Source organism: Vanrija pseudolonga, chromosome 2 (assembly GCF_020906515.1).
Source record: "Vanrija pseudolonga chromosome 2, complete sequence".
Classification (NCBI taxonomy): Eukaryota; Fungi; Basidiomycota; class Tremellomycetes; order Trichosporonales; family Trichosporonaceae; genus Vanrija; species Vanrija pseudolonga.
Window position 1 is genome coordinate 195,803 of NC_085850.1, and position 18,262 is coordinate 214,064.

Genomic DNA, 18,262 nt, shown 5'->3' on the forward strand with positions numbered 1-18,262 from the left:
ACCCGTCCGTGGACGCTCCAGACGCGATACGCTGACTGCGGGTGAGGGGTAGCAGTCGGCCCGAGCGTTATCGCTCGACCAACCTCGCGTCGTGAAACCGTTTCAGCTGAGAGCCCTCCGCCATCAGTGAGTGAGTATGGCAACATATCACGACTCAGCCCCGAGCACACGGCGATGCGAAAGTCCCACTGTGGGTTCGACGGGCATGTGTTGGTCAGTGCCGCCGCACGGACGGACTACCGCCGGCATGTCGATTCCACCGAGGGGTGCGTGGGCCAAACCCGCGGAAAAGGTGCAAGAGCTGCGGGCAAAGTCATTGCACGGTGTGCTTGCTGTATTATAGTGCATCGAGCATTGTGTATCAGTGTCCAGACGAGTTCCGGCTTGTCCATTCCGAGCCGGCTTCCACTCTGCCGCCCAAGGCTGTCATTGTCCCAAAGGTCGAATCATCTCCGGCAGCAAGAAGGTGTCGATCTGCTCCTCGCGATAGTCGTCCTGAATGATGGTTATGTTACCCGGGCTGAACAGCAGCGTGTCCTTGTTCTTGGGGAAGCTGTGGACCGGCCAGAAGGGGAACACGGCGGTGGTGTTGGGGTGATCGACACCAGGCGGGGGCTCGAACGTGTTGGAGCGTCTTCTGCTGTCCTTTCCGTTCGGGTCGAGGTAGTAAGCAAAGTTGATCCTGGAAGTCAGCCCCGGCATGGTTGACAACGCACCAGTAGTTCATGATGGCCTCCGAGACCTCTACCTCTTCCGCAGTGTAGTTCGCCGTGACGTTGACTTGCCCAAACATGTAGGAAACGTCGTCGGCGTGAGCGACTGGGCGAGTGAGCCGTTGCTCCACAGTGGCGACCTACACCCATACATAGCCGGGGTAGTGGGGTTCTTTGTCTTCCACAAGTAGGACCAGGTGTTGCAGTTGCCGTGTTTATTGGCGCTGCGGTGGAACCACCTACGTTTGCTCTCAAATGGCATATCGCCAAAGATCGCAGTCGTCTGCTTCCAGGCTGGCGGCTCCCCAAAGGTCTCGTTTCCTGTGCCAAAGGGCCTGGAGTGAGTTACATCTATATACACTGGAGGACTCACGATCCCACGGCCGGGTCATTGGGGTACATCTTGATGATCTTGTCCAGGAGCGGGTCAGGCAGCCCGTGGGGAAACATGCCTTTGATGAACTGTCTCGTGCCGTTCTCGTCCTTGGGGATTAGTGGATCAAAGACGAACACTGTGCCCCTGGCTGGTTAGCAAGGGGCCGATGCAGCGCGCCACTCACTCGTCGGCAACCGTACCGGAAATGAAGGGGATGTTGGCGACGTTCCCACGCTTGATAAGGTCGTACGGATGGTCGGGGAGGATCTCGCCATCAATGCTCGGAGCGTTGAAGTACGGCGCCATCCAGGTCAGGTTATTGTGGATGGCAATACTCGCGTTCCATACTTGCGGGCCCGGGAGAGCCTTCAAGCACGCCCATCGCGTCGTGTTGACTGGTGCAGCACAGCCTGCAAGTCGGGCAAACTCGTCGTAGGGCTCCTGCCAGGCCTCGTCGACGCGGTAGACCCCAGTCGCGGACGCAGGGCCCGACTGCATGATCTGACATCAGCCCCGAGTCACTGGTGCCAGCCGCGACTCACTGCGCCGCGGAACAGCTTCTGCTTCTTGTCAAGCATCATGATTGACACGGAGATCGCGCCAGCCGAGAGACCGAATACCGTGACCTAAACAGCAATCCGTGTCAGCTCGCTCGCTTGGTCGACCGGCGCGACTACCTTCTTGGGATCACCACCAAACCCTGCAATGTTGTCGCGCGCCCATTCGAGCGCCAGGATCTGGTCACGAAGCCCAAGGTTCCCTGCATTGTTCTTTGCAAAGTCGTCGCCGTACGGCCAGCCAAGGTATCCCAGTCGGTGGTTGGCCGTGACGAGGACGAACGGCCGGCCCTGTGATCTGTCAGAGGGCATTCGGCCACCTACGTGCTTGTGCTCACCGTGGCCGCTCCGTAGTTGACCAGATACGGAGAAGTGTACTTTGCGCTGTTGCCGCCGACAAAGCCGCCGCCATAGCTAGTGGCATGAGTGATACCCCCAGGGCCAAACTCACATCCAGAACAGGACAGGGAGCTTGTCTTTGGGACTCGTGCCCACCGGCCGCTGGACATTGAGGTTCAAGCAGTCCTCGCTCATGTTATACGCGATCGCACTGTATGTAAGGTCCTGGGGGCATATGTCGCCCAGCTGGGTCGCGTCGACCGCGGCGCCGTACTCGGCCGGCAGGGGGTGCGCCCAGCGGAGATCGCCAGTGGCTGGTGTACCTCGTCAGCTCGTGAATCAAGCGTAGCGTAGGTTCTTACGGGGCTGGGCAAACGGGATCCCCCCGAACAGCTCGGCGCCGTTGAGCACCTTGCCAACGACAGCAACCTTGTTACCCCTCTGTTTGGTGGTCGCTGTGATCTTGCCATCGGGCGGCGTAGTGGTCGTTGGGCAGGGCTTGCCGCGCGGTACGGCGGCGCTGAGCGCCGACGCGGCGCTGAGCACGAGGATGATGGTGCGCAGGAGCATGGCCTCGAGCGGGTGGGGAAGATGAAGACACCGGCGACCTCGACGACCGCTTTATGAACCTTTGGACCTCCGTAGCATCGGGTAGCTAGCTTGTCAGCTGCAATGAACACTAGTGACGTCAAGGTGGACATGGTAACGAGGTTGAAGCTCTGGACGGTGAAACAGCTCATGGCGAGGCATGTGACGGCAGCGTCGGCAAGTCCGAACATTGGTGGAAGGAACGCGGCACCATGGTGCAGCTCCTGCGCTGGTAAGTAGTTAAGCTCAGGTTGGATCGTTGTACGGGTAGAGTAGGTTTGCTGGGCCATGCCATGCCATGTCATGGGCGGCACGCCATGGTGGTGCTTCGTGCTCTGTCACCGTGGACCATGAGTTGATCCCTGCGAGCTTACAGATTCTGCTTCATACAGCTATCATAGTCCTGATGGCCTCACGATCCTTCACGGTCAGCCGTCTCGCGGGGAACGTCGCCGCCCCCGCACCGACCGGCGCAACCATGTCCCTATACACCCCCTCGCTCCTACTTGGTCAAGACGCCATACGCATGCGGCGTGCAGACGGCCCACTGCTCGTCGACGGGCGCAGCGAGGTCGACGCTCGTCCACGGCCCGGCCTTGAGCAGCGTCGCCTGGGTGTCGCGGCGGAGCTGGCATCCGCCCATGCATGTCGGCCAGAAGAGGTTGACGAAGGCTTGGACATGTCAGCAATGTGATCCGGCACTCCCACTCACCTTGGTACAGCGCCATGAACGTCCCCTGCTTCTTGTAGCACACGACGTGCTCGTACACGAACCACTTGCCCCCGGGCTTGAGGTACGTGTACAGCTCGGCGACGTTCTTCTCCGGCTCGGGGATGGAGCAGAGGCACATGATGGTCGCGATGCAGTCGATGCTCCCCTTCGCGATGCCCGTCTTGCCCATGTCCTGGATGCCGTAGGGCACGATCTCGTACACGCCGTCCATGCCGGCCTCGGTGATGGCCTTGGCGAGGCCGTCGTGCTGGTCGGGGTTCGGCTCGACGCCGTACACCTTGGTGACGCCAGCGTGGGGCTTGCGCTGGCGAAGTCCGTCCGCGGTGTCGGCGTTGCCGCTGCTGCTGCTGCCGCGGCCGAGGTACTCCTCGGTGAAGATGGACACCCAGTTGCCCTGCCCCGGGCCAACTTCAACGACGTTGCCGTACACCCCGCCTTCAGCTTCGCTCTCTGGCAGGATGGCGCCGGCCTTGACGCGGCCCTGGAGGAGGGGGATCACGCGCGCTTCAGACGCCTTGCGCACCTCCGGTCCGGCCCACGACCAGAGGTTACCGAACCATCTGTCCTGGAACGTCGACCAGGTGAAGAGGGAGGCCCAGTCGCCGGCGCGGACGAGCGTGAAGATGGTCGTGGGGAGCTGCTTGAGCGACAGCGACAGGAAGACCCATGGCTCTGCGAGCAGTTCGAACGTGCTTGGAGCCATGGTGGGCTCGATGGTTCGAATGAGTGGGAAATGAAGAGGATGCAAGAGGCAAGGATCTTGGAATGCGATCTCTTGTACAGAATGACGCATCAGAGATGAGGCCAGGCCAGGGTGCGGCAACGTCGGGCCATTGCCGACCCGAAGGGAGGATGCCAAGGCCAAAGTGCCACCCTTCCCTCCCCTCCCCTCCTTCGCCCTGCCCGCCCTGGTGTCTGCTTCGGTTACTCTCTCGGTTGCCCCGCCAGCCTGCCAGATGCCAGATGCACCAGATCTCGATCGATCGTTGCTACTCGTTCAACTCCTGGTGCATGAACCTTCGTACTGTTTCAACTACTCTCCTCGCGCTATAAGCATCTAAATGAGTGTGGGGGGAATGTAGTCGACTTGTCTCTTCTTCACGGGCCAGTGGGTTAAAGCGAATGTGGGTAATGTTCCGTCCGAGTCTGTTATGATCTTGATCTTGATCTTGTTCTCTAATCTAAATGGGTCTTGTCACAGGTAAAAGTTACGCCTTTGAATACGTGAGGATCTCAAACGAGGACGCGGTGACATCGCGGCCGTCTTGGGCAATGTTGGCATGCTCGTCGGTGACAATGAGCTCTGAGGCCAGAGTCAGCAACGGCAGGCGAAGGAGCATCGCGTCACGACTCACTGCCGGGGATGACGCCTTGGCTCTCGAGCTCGGCGCGCACGACGAGGATGGCGCGACCATCACGCTCGCGACCACCCTCGACGGGCTTGAAGCCGCCAGTGTTGGCACCGTAGCCGGGGCGGCTGGGAATCCACTGCACCGCAGCCGAGGATCCACAGAGGACCTCGAACGCGGCCGAGGGGACCTCCTGGCCCTTGAACGCGACGCTGCTGCGCTCCGCGAGGTGGCGTCCGGCCCTGGCGACGTGTTAGCGCTGCTCCCATGTCCTATGACACAGCTACTCACTTGCCGACCTGGACACCACCGCTCAGGAAGAAGCGGGCAGCGTACAGCGTCCTCTTCCTGCCGTCGGCGTCGACGTCGTAGCCGGCCGGGATGGCGTCGAGCGGGAACGCGCCACCCTCGACCAGGTGCCAGCGCACAGCGGGCAGGACCTCGCCCTGCAGCTGGGCAGTCACGTATCCGTTGGTGCGGCCACGGGCAGCGACGAGCCATGTCTCGCGGAAATAGCCGTACTGTTGATAGAAGTTGGCGAGGGCCACCTGGCGGACGACCTCGTCCTCGACGTTGTCAGAGTACGGCAGGACACCGACGCCGCTCGTGCGGTAGCGGTGGCGGCCGAGGAGCTCGTCGTGAATGATGCTGGGGGTACGCGAGTGGTGCGACTCTTCGTGGGCAATGTCGGCGTTCGACTCGCCGCTGAGGGCGCCGAGCCTCTTCCAAGCCGTTGACCGGGATGGAGCCTGCGGGGCGTCAGCCACAGCTCGTTAGGTGCCACTTACATCATCGCCAGAGTGGGACGTGGTCGCCTCGTACTGCGAACCAGAGTACCTCACAATGTCGCCGGCGTCGTAGTGGACGTTCCTCCTCCAGATCTGGGGGAGGAGGGGCGACCGCTCGGCGACAGGCGTCTGAGGCGCGGACTGGGGGGCAGACTGGGGTTGCTCGCCGAAGTACTTGGGCTCGGGGTGGGGCGATGCGGGCACAAACTCAAAGTCGTCGTCGGTGTTCTGGCTCGCGGGGGCAGGAGCCTCGACAACCTCGGCGGACTCGGGGGTAGATGGGTCACTGACGGCGACCCACTGGTCGTCGTCACTGGTGGAGTCGTCGGAGACGGCCTTCCAGTAGGCGGCGGCAACGTCGTTTCCGTCGGCGGGGGCCTGGGTAGTCAGCGGATGCCAACAGGGCTCCACTCACAGTGCTACCGCTGACATGCTCGACAGCAGCGCGCCACTTCTTGTCACCGGCAGACACGACAGCCCGGACCTCGTAGTCGACATCGGGTGCCCAGGTAACCGGGTGCTCGAGCGACTCCTCGGCCGAGATGATGCGCGTGGCGGCCTTGTGGACCGTCTCGAGCTGGAGTCCATCGCTGTCGTCGTCGGTCGCCTCGGTAATGATGACAGCCGCAATGTCGTCGTTATTGTCCTCATTGTTGTTGTTGATATCCTTGTTGTCTTCAAAGTTGTTCTCCTTCTGAATCTTCTTCTCGTTCTCGCTCTCGCTCTCGTTCTGAATCTTCTCCTTCTCAATCTCCTTGCTCTCTTCAACCTTGGTACTCTCTCCGTCCTTGCTCTCATCCAACTCCGTCTGCGTACCGCGGTTAATCTCCATAGCAAGTCATAGAATCCGGCAGGTGCCAGGACGACTCGCCTCCGACTTCTTCTTGTCGTGCTTTACCTTGCCGTTATTGCCAACCTTGGGCGCGTCCCCCTCGGAGGCGGGCTCGGTGGCCTCAGCCTCGGGAGCGACCTCGCTCAGGGTAGCGGTGAAGACCGCAGCCTCCTCAGCGGTGATGTTGACGTCTTGGGTGACAGGGGCGTCGGCCTTGGGCTCTTCGACCGGAACAACTTCCTCAACCGTAGGCTCTTCGGCCTCTTGGACGGCGGGGGCGGGGGCGGGGGCGACGACTTGGGGCTCGGGAACAACTTCAGCCGCAACAGCAACCTCTTCAGCTTGGGGAACAGGTGGGGCAGGTGCATCTGTAGCAGGCTGGTGCGGTCAGCCTGTGGGATAAATGAGGGGGACTTACAGCATGCGACTCCTCGATAGCCTGAGCAATCGCGGACTCGACGGTGACGTCGGCCTCGGCAGTCTTGGGGACCTCCTTGGCGGCGACCTCCTTGGGGGCTTCAGTAGCGACAACAGGCTCGACGGCGGGAGTCACGGCCGGCTCGACGACGGGCTCGGCCACAGCCTCAACAACGGGAGCAGCGACGGGCTCAATGACGGGGGCGGCGACGGGCTCCGGGATGGCCTGGACGACAGGGGCGACGGCGGACTCAACAGCCACAGGAGCGACCTCCTCGACGACCTTCACGATGGGCTCAGCGGCCTTCTCGACAATGGGCGCGGCGACCTCGACGACGGGCTCTGGGACCTCGGGGGCCTCAGCAACAGGAGCAGCGACAGGCTCCTGAACGGCCTCGACGACAGGCTCCGGGACAGCGACGTTGACCTCCTCGACAGGCTCGGGGACAGCAGCCACCACCACGGGCTCGGTGGCGGGGATCACGGGCTCCTCGACGGCCGCCTTGACAATAGGCTCCTCGACGACGGTCTCCTTGACAGCGACCTCCTTGGCGGGCTCCTCGGCGGCAACGACGACGGGGACGACGACGGCAGGCTCCTCGGTGGTGGAGGAGACGACGGGCTCCTCAACCTTGACGGGCTCATCGACAACAACCTCCTTGACGGGCTCGGCCACAGCGACGGGCTCGACGACGGCGGCGACGGCGACGGGCTCTTCAACGGCAGCGACGGGCTCCTCGACCACAGCGACCTTGACGGCCTCTTCGGCGACGACCTTGATGGGCTCCTCGGCAACGACCTTGACGGGCTCCTGAGCGCCGACAGGCTCCTGAGCGGCGACAGGCTCCTGAGCGGCCTCGGCGACGACAGCCTCCTGAACGGCAGCGACAACGACGGCCTCCTCAGAAGGGGCAACCTTCACGGGCTCCTCCGCGACGACCTCCTTGGTCACAACCTCGGGAGCGGGCTGAGCCTCCTCGACCTTCACGACGGGCTCATCGACCATGATGGTGGCGGCAATCTCCTCGACGACATTGTCAACAGGCTCCTCGATGACAACGGCGGCAGGTTCAGTGGCTGCAACTTCCGGGACGACCTCCTTGGCGGCTGGGGTGTCGACAACGGCGGGGACAACAACCTCCGCCACAACGACTGGCGCCTCGGCGACAGGCTGCTCGGCGACAGCGACGGGGGCCTCGACCTTGACGGGAACCTCCTCGACCTTGGCAGGAACCTCCTCGACCTTGGCAGGAGCGACCTCCTCCTTCACAGGAGCGACCTCTTCCACCTTGACAGGAGCGGCCTCTTGAACGACAGGCTCCTGGACGATGGGCTCGATGGGGGTGACCTCGACAGGGGCGACCTCAACAGGGGCGACCTCGACAGCGGCGACCTCAACGGGGATCTCCTTGACAGGCGCCTTCTCGACAATGGGCTGCTCGACGACCGGCTCTGGGGTAGTGGGCTCGGGGGCAGCGACGGCCTCCGGAACAGCCTCCTTGACCTGCTCGACGACGGGCTCGGCGATAGGCTCGACAGGCGCCTCAACAACAGCCTCGACAGCAGCAGCGATAACGACGGGAGCGGCGACCTCGACAGCGACCGGGGCGGCGGCCTCGACAGCGACCGGAACGATCTCGACCACGGTCATCTCGACCATGGTCTCAGCAACCGGGGCAGGCGCCTCGACGACGACAGCCTTGACAACGGGCTCCTCCACAACCTCAGCAACAACCACGGGGGCAGTCACCTTAGGAGCGGCCTCCTTCACGGTCTCTTGAACGACCTCGGTGGGGGCAGCAGCCGGGGCAACGGCCTCCTCGACGACCTCCTTCACCTCAGCGGCGACGGGGGCGGCGGCGGCGGCCTGGATCTGCTCGGCAGCGGCCTCCGCCTTGATGAACTCGGGGATGGCGGTGTTGGGCGGGGTCTGGGTCGTGTTCTCCGGCTCCTTGATCTCGGCAACGGGGGCGGTGGCCTCGGCGACAACCTCCTTCACCTGCTCAACCACAGGCTCTGGAACAGTGGCAGCCTCCACAGGGGCAACGACGTCGGCCGCGGCAGACTCAGCAACAGGAGCGGTGTCCTGGGCCGGAGCGGCCTCGACAACAGGAGCAACCTCGGTGGCAGGAGCGGCCTCGACGACAGGCGTGGCTTCGACAACAGGAGCAGCCTCGGCGACAACTTCCTTGACCTCAACGACCTGAATGGTCAGCAGGTGATCCGAAGGTACTAGCTTACCTCTGCAACGACAGGAGCCGAAGCCTTGACAGTCTTGACCTCCTCAACGGGCGCGATAACCTCGGAAACGGTCTCCACGGGGGTGGTGATCTCCTCGACCTCGACCTCGGCGATGGTGCTGATCTGCTGGGGCTCCTCGACCTCCTTGTCGTCAGCGATGAGGGACTCCTGGACGATATTGGCGACCGGCTCATCGACAGCAACCTCCTGAGGCACCTCCTGGACGGGAAGGTCCTCAACGGTCTCCGCGACGGTGGCCTCCTCAACGACCTCAGGGACGGCGACGGCCTCCGCGACAGTCGCAACCTCGGCGACGGGGGCAGGGGTGGCGACAACAGGCTCCTCCACGGCGACGGGCTCGGTGTCGACAACAACAGAGGCCTCGACGACAACCGGGGGCTCGACGGGGGCAACCTCAGCCTCAACCATCGCAGGGGCAGGAGTAGCGACCTCAGCCTCCTTTACGGGAACGGGGGCGATGACCTCCGCCTCAACAACAGCCGGGGCCTCGGTGATAACCTCCTTCTCGACAACAACGGGAGCCGGGGCGATGACCTCAGCCTCAACGACGGCGGGAGTCTCGACAGCGACGGGAGCCTCAGTGACGGTGATGGCCTCCACGACAGCGGGGGCGACAGCGACAACCTCAGCGACGGCAGCCACAGGGACCACCTCCGCCTCAACAGCGGCGGGGGCGGAGGCAGGCTCGGCCTTCACCACAGGCTCCTCAACAACGGCGACGGCCTCAGCCACCTGTCTGATTAGTTGTTGTTCTCGTATGAAGACTCACCTTCTCCTCGGCAACCACGGCTGGCGCGGGGGCGGCTATCTCCTCCGTAGCGACCGCCTTGGGGGTCACCTCCTTAGGGGTAACCTCAACAACCTCCTCCTTGGTGTCAACAGGGGCGGCGACGACGACAAGCTCCGCAACAGGCTCGGGGACAGCAACAGTCTCCACGGCAGCCGGAGCCTCAACGACAACCTCGGCGACAGTCTGAACGGTCTCGACAACGGGGGCCGGGGTAACGTCCTCGACCTCGGCAGCAGGAGCAGTGACGGCCTCCTCGACCACGGCAGGGACCTCAGGCTGGAGAATGTCAGTAAGAGATATCGCTTGAACGCAACGAACCTTAACCTCGTCCTTGATCTCCTCCTTGACCTCTTCCTTGATCTCCTCTTTGACGACTTCGTTGACCTCCTCCTTGATCTCCTCCGCAACCTCCTTGGGAGCCTCGACAACCGGCTCGGTAGTGGCAATGGTCACCTCCTCGATAGGGGCCTGCTCAACCTGAGCAGGAGCAGCGGCGACCTCCTCAACAGCAGCAACCTCCTGAACGGGAGCAGCAGCGGGAGTCTCGGCGATGACTTCAGCAACGACCGCGGTCTCAGCCTCGGCAACGACAGGGACGGTCTCGGCAACCGGCTTGACCTCCTCAACTGTGGCGGGAACAGCGATCTCGGCGGCAGGGGTAGCGACCTCAGCGGCGGGAGTAGCGACTTCGACGGCGGGAGTGGCGACCTCGACGGCGGTGGTAGCGACCTCCACGCCAGGAGTCTCGGTCACAGCAGGAGCAGGGACAACAGGAGCGTCCACAACAGGAACAGTCTCGACGGCAGGAGCAGCCTCAACGACGGGGGCAGCCTGGACGGGAGCGACCACGGCGACAGGTGCGGCCTCGACAACGGGGGCCACGGGCTCGGCAGTGGGAGCGGGAGTAACCTCAGCCTCGACGTTGGCCTCAGGGGTAACAGCCTCGACGACAGGAACCTCCTTGGTCTCGAGAACGGGGACCTCGGGCTCGGCGGCGGGGACAACGACCTCGGCGACGGTGGCGACAGGCTCGGCGACGGTGGCGACAGGCTCGGCGGGGGCAGTGACGGGCTCGGCAAGGGCAGCGACGGGCTCGGCGACGGTAACGGCAGGCTCGGAAGCAGCGACAACAGGCCCAGCAGCAGTGGCAGCGGGCTCAGCTGGGGCGGCCACAACGGGCTCGGCGATAGCCTCGACCTTGGGCTCATCGATCACCCCAGCAGGGGCAATCTCGGGCTTGGCCTCCTCGACAACGGTGGAAGTGGCAATCTCGGGCTGGACAGGGACGGCGACGACCTCCACCACCGGCTCCTGAACAGCGACCGGAGCAGGCTGAACCTCTGCCTCGACAACGGGGGCAGGAGTGGCTTCAACAGATGCGGGCGTCGATTCGACGGGAGCGGCGACAGGGGTTGCGGCGACAGCCTCAGCAACGGTAGCGGCCACCTCGGCGGTTTCCACACTGGGGGCGACCTCGACAACGGGGGCGACCTCCGCGACGGGAGCGACCTCGACAACGGGGGCGGCCTCAACGACAGGGGCGGCGACCTCAACGACAGGGACAGCGGCCTCGACGACAGGGGCCGCGGTCTCGGCCACGGGCGTTGGCTCGGCGATAGGAGTGGCCTCCACGACGGCGACGGGCTCCGGAACGGCCTCGAGGACGGGAGTAGCCACGATGACAACCTCTGCCGCGGGGGCAGTGTCAATCACGGGCTCAACCTCGGCGACGGGGCCCTCCACCACGGGCTGCTGAACCTCCACAATCGACTCCGCTGCGCGAGCAACCTCGACATCGATGGGGGTCTCAGCGATCACAGCCTCGGCGACAGGGGTGGCGGGTGTCTCCACCTTGACCTCGACAATCTCTTGAGCGGCAGCCTCTTGCTTGGGCTCCTCGACCTTGACGACCTTCTCAGTGACGAGAGCAGCTTCCTCCGAGGCGGGGGCAGGAGCGACCTCCTCAACGGTAGGAGCGACCTCCTCAACGACGGCGACTTCCGCGACGGGCGTGGCCTCCACAACAGCGGGGGCGACGACAGCCTTCTCGAGAACAGCCGGGGCGGTCTCAACGATGGGGGTGGTCTCAACTTCGACGGCCTTGGGGGCCTCGACGGCAGGGACGGCATCGGCGATCACTGGTTTCTCGACCTCGACCTCCTTGGGAGCGGGGGTAGACTCGACCACCGCCTCCGTGGCGGGGGCCGGGGCAGGGACCTTGGCGGGCTTCTCCACCTCAGTAACAGCCTTTACCTCCTCGACGACCTCGGCGACAACCTCCACGGGCGTCTGAGTCTCGGCGACAGGAGCCTCAGACTTGACCTCAGCAACGGGCTCGGGCGCCGCCACAACGGCCTCCGGAACAGGGGCCGGAGCAGCCTCCACGACGGACTCCGTCGAAACGACGGCGGCCTTAGCAGGGGCCTCAACGGTGGGTGCGGGGGCCTCAACGGGAGCGGCAGTCTCGACGACGGGGGCGACGGCCTCAACAACGGGGGCGATGACCTCAGCGACAGGTGCGGGGGCAGGGGTGGCGGCCTCCGCCACGGGAGCGACGACCGCTTCCACGGGAGCGGCGGCCTCCGCAACAGCGGCGGGAGTCTCAACTGGAGTGGTAGTTTCAACGGCAGGAGTGGCGACCTCGACGACCGGAGCAACAGGCTCGGCGATGGCGACCTCGACCTCGGCCACGGGCTTGGCAGCCTCGACCACCTCAGGCACGGCTGGGGCCTCGACAGTCACTTCGACGGCAGCAACAGCCTCGATGGCCACAGGAGTGGGCTCGACCTCGACCACAGCGACAGGAGCCGAGACCTCAACGGCGACCGGGACCTCGGTAACGGCCTCAGGGATAGGCTCAGCGTCGGCGACGACGGCCACAACCTCGATGGGAGCGGCAGTCACGGGCTCCGCCTCAATGGGAGCGACTTCGACAGCAGCGGGAACAGGGGCGACCACCTCAGCGGTAGAGGCGATGACCTGCTCGGCGATAGGCTCAGCGACCACAACGGGCGCCTCCTTCGTAGCCTCCTCTTGAGCGGGCGAAACCTCGGCGATAGTCTCGACCTTGGTCTCCTCGACAGGCGCCTTCACCTCCACGGTGTCGACGACGGGCACGGCCTCGGTGACGGAAACGGCCTCGGCGACCACCTCCACGACGGGGGCGGTCTCGACGACGGGGACGGTCTCGACAACGGGGCTGGCCTCGATGATGGGAGTGACCTCAACGACGGGGGTGGCCTCGACGATGGGGGCGGCCTCGACAGCGGGGACGACGGCGGGGCTGACCTCAATAGGCACAACCTCGACGGGAGCGGCGACGACAGGAGTGATCTCCACGACCTCGACCTTGGCGGGCTCGGCAACCACGATGGCCTCGACAACGGGCGCAGCCTCAACGACCGGGGCAGCATCAGCAACCACAGCCTTGACAACGGCAGTGACAACCTCGGCGGCGGGGGCAGGCGTCTCGTTGACGACGGTGGGCTGAACCTCGACGATGGCGACGGGCTCGACGTCGAGGACGGCGGGGACCTCGACGGTCTCCACAGGGGTGGCGGCCTCCTCGACAGGAACAGCGACTTCCTCGACGGGGACAACCATCTCCTCAACCGTGGCGGCCGAGGTAGTCTCAGTGGGTGCAGCCTTAGCAGCCTCAACCTCAGCCACGGGAGCGACCTCGGCAGGGGCGACCGGGGCGACTTCAGGAACGACCTGGGGCTCGACGGGGGCAACCACGGCCTCGGCCTCAGCCTCAACCTTGGGGAGGTCCTTGGCGACAACAGGCTCTGCGGGGGCAGCGACGGTGTCAACAGGGATGGCGACAGTCTCAACAGGGGCCGGGGCGACTTCGACTTCGGTCTTGACGGTCTCCACAGGGGCAGTGACCACCTCCACGGGGACAGCGACAGCCTCGACAGGGACGGGAAGGGCCTTCACCTCCGCCTCGATGGTCTCAGTGGCGGCAGCAGGCACCTCCACGGGGGCAGGAGCAGCCTCCTCGGCCGCGACCTCCTGAACAACAACCGTCGTCTCAGTGGGGGCAGGAGCCTCAATCTTGATGGCCTCAGGCTCGGCAACGACGGGGGCGGCGGGGGCGACAGGGGCAGCCTCCTCCTTGACGGGCGCGGGCCCCTCAGGGGCAACAGTCTTGGCCTCCTCAACGACGGCGGGGGTGGCGGCAGGGGTCTCCACAACGGCAGGGGTTTCGACGACGACGGGGGCCTCGACGGCGGCGGGGGCCTCAACGGCAACGGCGACCTCGGTCTCAACGGGGACAGGGGCGGCAACGACCTCCGCAGGGGCCTCCACAACAACCTTGTCAGCGACAACCTCGGCCTGGACGACGGGTGCAACCTCAGCCTCGACTGGGGCCTCGACGGCGACAGCCTCAGCAGCGGGGGCCGAGACCTCGGGGACTTGAGCGGCCTCGACAACAGGGGTGACGGATTCGACAATCTTGACGGCCTCAACCTCAGCAGCAGGGGCCTCCTCGACGACAGGAGTGGCCTCGACGGGGGGAGGCTCAACGGCGGCGACTTCGACGGGAGCGACAACTGCGATCTCAGCAACGACGGGGGTCTCGACAGCCTCGACGGAGGCCTCGACAACAGGGGCAACGGGGGCGACCTCAACAGCCTCCACCACCGCAGGCTCCTGGACGGCGGCAGGGGCGGGGGTGATCCCAGCTTTGATGACTTCGGGAACGACCTCCGTCTCGGCCTTAGGAGCGACATCAACTTCGACCGCAGGGGCAACGGGCGTCTCAACGGCGATCACCGGGTCAACGACAGCTGGGGTCTCCACGGCAGCCGGGGTCTCGGCAACAACCGCGGCCTCAACGATATGAGCAGGTGCTTCAACAACAGCCGGAGTCTCGATAGCCGCAGGAGCATCGACGACAGTAGGGGAGGCCTCCGCAGCGATGGCGGTCTCGACCACAGCGGGAGCCTCAACAACCACAGGGGCCTCAACGACAACGGGGGCTTCGACGGCGACGGGGGCTTCGACGGCGACGGGGGCTTCGACGGCGACGGGGGCCTCGACCGCAACGGGGGCCTCGATGGTGACGGGGACCTCGACGGCGACAGGGACCTCCACAACTTCCACCGTCTCGGCCACAATGGGGGACTCGACAGCGGCGGGAACCTCGACGGGGGTATCAGCGACGGGTGCGGGAGCCTCGACAACAACAGCGGTCTCGACAGCGATGGGGGTCTCGACGACGACGGCAGCGGGGGTCTCGACAACGGCGGGAGCGACCTCAGTGACGATAGGAGCCTCGACAGCGGCAGCGGGAGCCTCGACGACAACAGCCTTCTCGACAGCGACGGGGGTCTCGACGACAGCAGCCGGAGTCTCAGCAACGGCGTGAGTGTCGACGACAGCGGCGGGGGCCTCCACAGCCTCGACCTTCTCGACCTTCTCGACGACGGTGGGAGCCTCGACCACGGCAGGGGTCTCGACCGCAGGGGTCTCGACGACAGCAGGGGCGTCGACGATGGCAGGGGCCTCAACGGCGGGGGCAGTCTCGACGACGGCGGGGGCGGCAGTCTCGACGACGGCGGGGGCGGGGGCCTCGACGACGGCGGCGACAGGGGTGACGGGAGCGATAGGTGCGGCCTCGACGATGGTCTCGGCAACCACAACCTCAGCAGGCGCAGGGGTGGCAGCGATCTTGGCGACCTCCTCGACGGCAGGGGCGGCCTCCACGATCTCGACAGGAGCTGGCGTGGCCACAGCGACGACAGGCTCCACTTCGACGACCTCCTTGGCGGTAGCCGCAGCAGGAGTAATCTCCTCGACAACAGCGTCGGCAGGGGCGACCTCGAGGCCGATGACCTCAACGGGCTCCGTGATAGTGGCGACAACGGGAGCCTCAGCCTCCGGAACGACCTCCGGCTTGATGATGACCTCGACGGGGGCGACCGTCTCGGTCTTAGGGGCGACCTCCTCAACGGCAGGAACGGCCTCGACGGCGGCAGGAGTAGCCTCGACAGGGGCGGGAGTGGCCTCGACAGCGGCCGGGGTGGCCTCGACAGGGGCAGGAGCGGCCTCGACGGTGGCAGGGGTAGCCTCGACAGTGGCAGGAGCGGCCTCAACGGGCGCGGGAGAGGCCTCGACCACAGTCTCGGCGGGGGCGACGGCCTCGACCTTGGGGGCGACCTCCTCAGCGGCAGCGACGACCTCCACAGCCTCCGCGGCGACGGTCGCCTCGACGGCAGCAGGCGTGGCCTCGACCACAACCTCCTCCGCCCTGGGTGCGGCCTCCTCGACAGGGGCCACAGCGGGAACAATCTCCTCGACAGCGGTACCGGCGGGAACAACGACGAGACCCCTGATGATGAGGGGATCCTTATCAACGATAGTGACGGGGACCTCGCCCTGGGGAGCGACCTCGACCTGGGGAATGACCTCAGCCTCGACGACAGTCTCAGTGGGGGCGATCGCCTCGGCGACGGGCTCGGGGACGGCCGCGACGACCTCGGGGACCACGGCCTTGGTCTCCTCAACGGGCAGCACCTCGACGGGGGCGGCCTCGACAGGAACGACCTCGACAGGAGAGGTCGCGACAGGAGCGGCCTCGACAAGAGCGGCCTCGACAGGAGCGGCCTCAACGGCAGCAATCTCGACCGGAGCGGCCTCGACCTTAGCCTCCACAACAGGCACGACCTCGACGGGGGCGACCTCGGCGGGGGCGACCTCGGCGGGGGCGACCTCGGCGGGGGCGACCTCGGCGGGGGCGACCTCGGCGGGGGCGACCTCGGCGGGGGTGACAACAGGGGCGACCTCAACAGGGGCGACCTCGACCACAGGAGCGGTCTCGATCAGGGGAGCGGTCTCAACGACGGTCGTGGCCTCGACGACTGGGGCCTCAGCAACAGGGGCGACCTCGATCGGAGTGACCTCGGCCGGGGCCGCAACGACAGGCTCAGGGGTAGCGACCGGAGCCTCAACAACCGCGGCCTCGGCAGCAGTCTGGGGCTCAGCAACAACCTCAGCGGGCTCCGCAACGACAGCGGGAGAGGTCTCAGGCTCGGCGACCACCTCAGGCTCGGTGGTGATCGGGGCCTCGGTAACGACTGGGGCCTCCTCAACCTTGCGCTCCCAGAGGTCGGTTTGGTCGGCAAAGTTGGTGGCAACGTGGTCCTGGAGGTTCACGTACGGGCTGCCGTGGTAGAAGACGACGGCGCCCTGGGGGTACGGGGTGCCGCGGGTCCAGCGGACGAGGTCGTCCTCGGGCTCCTCCACGTCCTCGGGAGCCTCAGCAAACTTGAAGTGAGTAGTGGTGTAAGTGCTAAAGTGGAGGCGCTGCCAGTAGTCACGGTTCTTGACGGTCTGTGTGGCGCGTCAGTCTTGTTCACGGTCACGATCGCCCACGCGACCGGGGGCCCGCTCGCACTTACAATGTCGTGCGAGCCAGTGTGCGACTGCTTGGCACGGTAGGCGCGGCCCTTGTGCCAGACGACCTCGCCGGCGTGGAACTCGGTTCCCTTGCGCCAGTGGATGGCCTCGTCGTCATTGGCGGTCGAGTCCTCCGAGTCGCCCTCCGAGGTAGCCTCCGAGTAGCGGCTGCGACGGCGGCGGCCATAGCCACGGAGTCCGTGCCACTCGGGAATCTTGGTGAGAGAAGGGGTGGGGGAGGCGGTGATGGAAGAAGGGGTCTGCGAGGCGACCTCGTCAGCCGGGGCAGCGGCAGTGACGGGGGCCTTGACGGCGTCTCCGCCCTCGACGGGGAGGGCGGAGACGGGGGCAGTGTGCTCGATAGTGGACTCGGGCTTGTTGTCGATGATGAGCTGGTTAGGCATGTGTAGAAAGGGCGGGTGGTGACTGTAGTCGTTGTAGGGGTTGGTCTTGGTGTTGACGATGCAGTGGGTACTGTCTACGCCGAACAGGGGGGTCTGGGTGCTGTTGGTACAGAACCGGGGGGGTTGAGTTGTTCAGTAGGTGAAAGAGAAGACGAGATGCAGTCAGAGACGCGGGTATTAGCTGGTCCAGGCATGCCCAGGCAGTCAGTGGGCGCGACGCGCGTGGGGTGCAGCAGCAGCAGCAACAGCACGCGTGCGATGGGGGGTTGGGGTCAGCCAGGTTTGGCGTTTCGAACCACCTGGAGGCCTTGGCTGAGTGCGAGGTGCGAGAATGGTGACCACGATGAGAAAAATGTTGAGCTCGACGCCGATGGCGTTACGCCGTAGAAGGTGGTGAAACGTCGAGATCCTGAGCACGGTCAGTGACGCGAGCTGCTGCGACACGTCGTCGCGAGACGTCGTCCCCAGCAGTACCGGCAGATGCCTTTGGCCATGGAATGGCCGTGGAGTGCCGGCTGCCTCGTCGTGCCGGCCTGCCGCATTCGACCGTTCGCACCCAGCACAGGCCGGCCGGCGACGTCGGTTGGCTCCAAGGAGCTCCGCTCGCTCGTTCGCTCGCGAACAGGCGTGTGGGTCGTGGATGCGAAAGGACACGCGCAGGAGTGGGTGGTCGTGACGGGCGGTCCGGGTTACGAGGTCCAAGAGGCTGG

The 18,262-nt window shown here is 65.2% G+C and overlaps 5 protein-coding genes across 8 annotated transcripts; 2 read left to right on the plus strand and 3 right to left on the minus strand.

The window, feature by feature from the left end:
* Positions 1-328: 328 nt before the first annotated feature.
* On the minus strand, positions 329-2,555 carry ARB_02369_5 (putative secreted lipase; the record flags this gene model as incomplete). Its single annotated transcript, XM_062768350.1, has 10 exons — positions 329-682; positions 717-819; positions 858-1,048; positions 1,087-1,233; positions 1,274-1,590; positions 1,632-1,715; positions 1,767-1,937; positions 1,985-2,060; positions 2,098-2,299; positions 2,348-2,555. The coding sequence occupies 10 exons, from the start codon at positions 2,553-2,555 to the stop codon at positions 427-429; spliced, it is 1,755 nt and encodes a 584-aa protein (XP_062624334.1). The 3' UTR covers positions 329-426.
* Positions 2,556-2,949: 394 nt separating this feature from the next.
* Mettl7b (Methyltransferase-like protein 7B) lies at positions 2,950-4,034 on the minus strand. Its single transcript, XM_062768351.1, has 2 exons — positions 3,286-4,034; positions 2,950-3,245 (listed from the first exon to the last, which is right to left on the minus strand). The coding sequence occupies exons 1-2, from the start codon at positions 4,007-4,009 to the stop codon at positions 3,076-3,078; spliced, it is 894 nt and encodes a 297-aa protein (XP_062624335.1). The 5' UTR covers positions 4,010-4,034; the 3' UTR covers positions 2,950-3,075.
* A 264-nt stretch (positions 4,035-4,298) lies between these two features.
* kinX lies at positions 4,299-17,552 on the minus strand (the record flags this gene model as incomplete). Of its 4 annotated transcripts, XM_062768354.1 has the most annotated exons (11): positions 4,299-4,609; positions 4,662-4,897; positions 4,947-5,404; positions 5,444-5,821; positions 5,859-6,251; positions 6,342-6,653; positions 6,694-8,895; positions 8,934-9,686; positions 9,724-10,020; positions 10,063-17,082; positions 17,151-17,552. In XM_062768354.1, 11 exons carry the CDS (start codon positions 17,550-17,552, stop codon positions 4,515-4,517), a joined length of 12,546 nt encoding a protein of 4,181 aa, XP_062624336.1. In that variant the 3' UTR covers positions 4,299-4,514. The 4 variants fall into 4 exon arrangements, with proteins under 4 accessions (XP_062624336.1, XP_062624338.1, XP_062624339.1 ...); XM_062768355.1 differs by having other exon boundaries at positions 5,859-6,653; XM_062768356.1 differs by having other exon boundaries at positions 5,859-6,653; positions 9,724-17,082.
* LOC62_02G001854 (uncharacterized protein) lies at positions 6,697-9,698 on the plus strand (the record flags this gene model as incomplete). The annotated part of the gene is made up of 2 exons (XM_062768352.1): positions 6,697-8,902; positions 8,929-9,698. The coding sequence occupies 2 exons, from the start codon at positions 6,697-6,699 to the stop codon at positions 9,696-9,698; spliced, it is 2,976 nt and encodes a 991-aa protein (XP_062624340.1).
* Positions 9,712-17,190, plus strand: LOC62_02G001855 (uncharacterized protein; the record flags this gene model as incomplete). Its single annotated transcript, XM_062768353.1, has 1 exon — positions 9,712-17,190. The coding sequence occupies one exon, from the start codon at positions 9,712-9,714 to the stop codon at positions 17,188-17,190; it is 7,479 nt and encodes a 2,492-aa protein (XP_062624341.1).
* Positions 17,553-18,262: the final 710 nt, after the last annotated feature.

Excerpts from the sequence above, each read along its gene's own strand:
- Mettl7b (XM_062768351.1), bottom strand. The coding sequence starts at position 4,009 with ATGGCTCCAAGCACGTTCGAACTGCTCGCAGAGCCATGGGTCTTCCTG. Across the intron at positions 3,246-3,285 it reads GTTCATGGCGCTGTACCAAG|CCTTCGTCAACCTCTTCTGG; the intron begins GTGAGTGGGAGT and ends GACATGTCCAAG.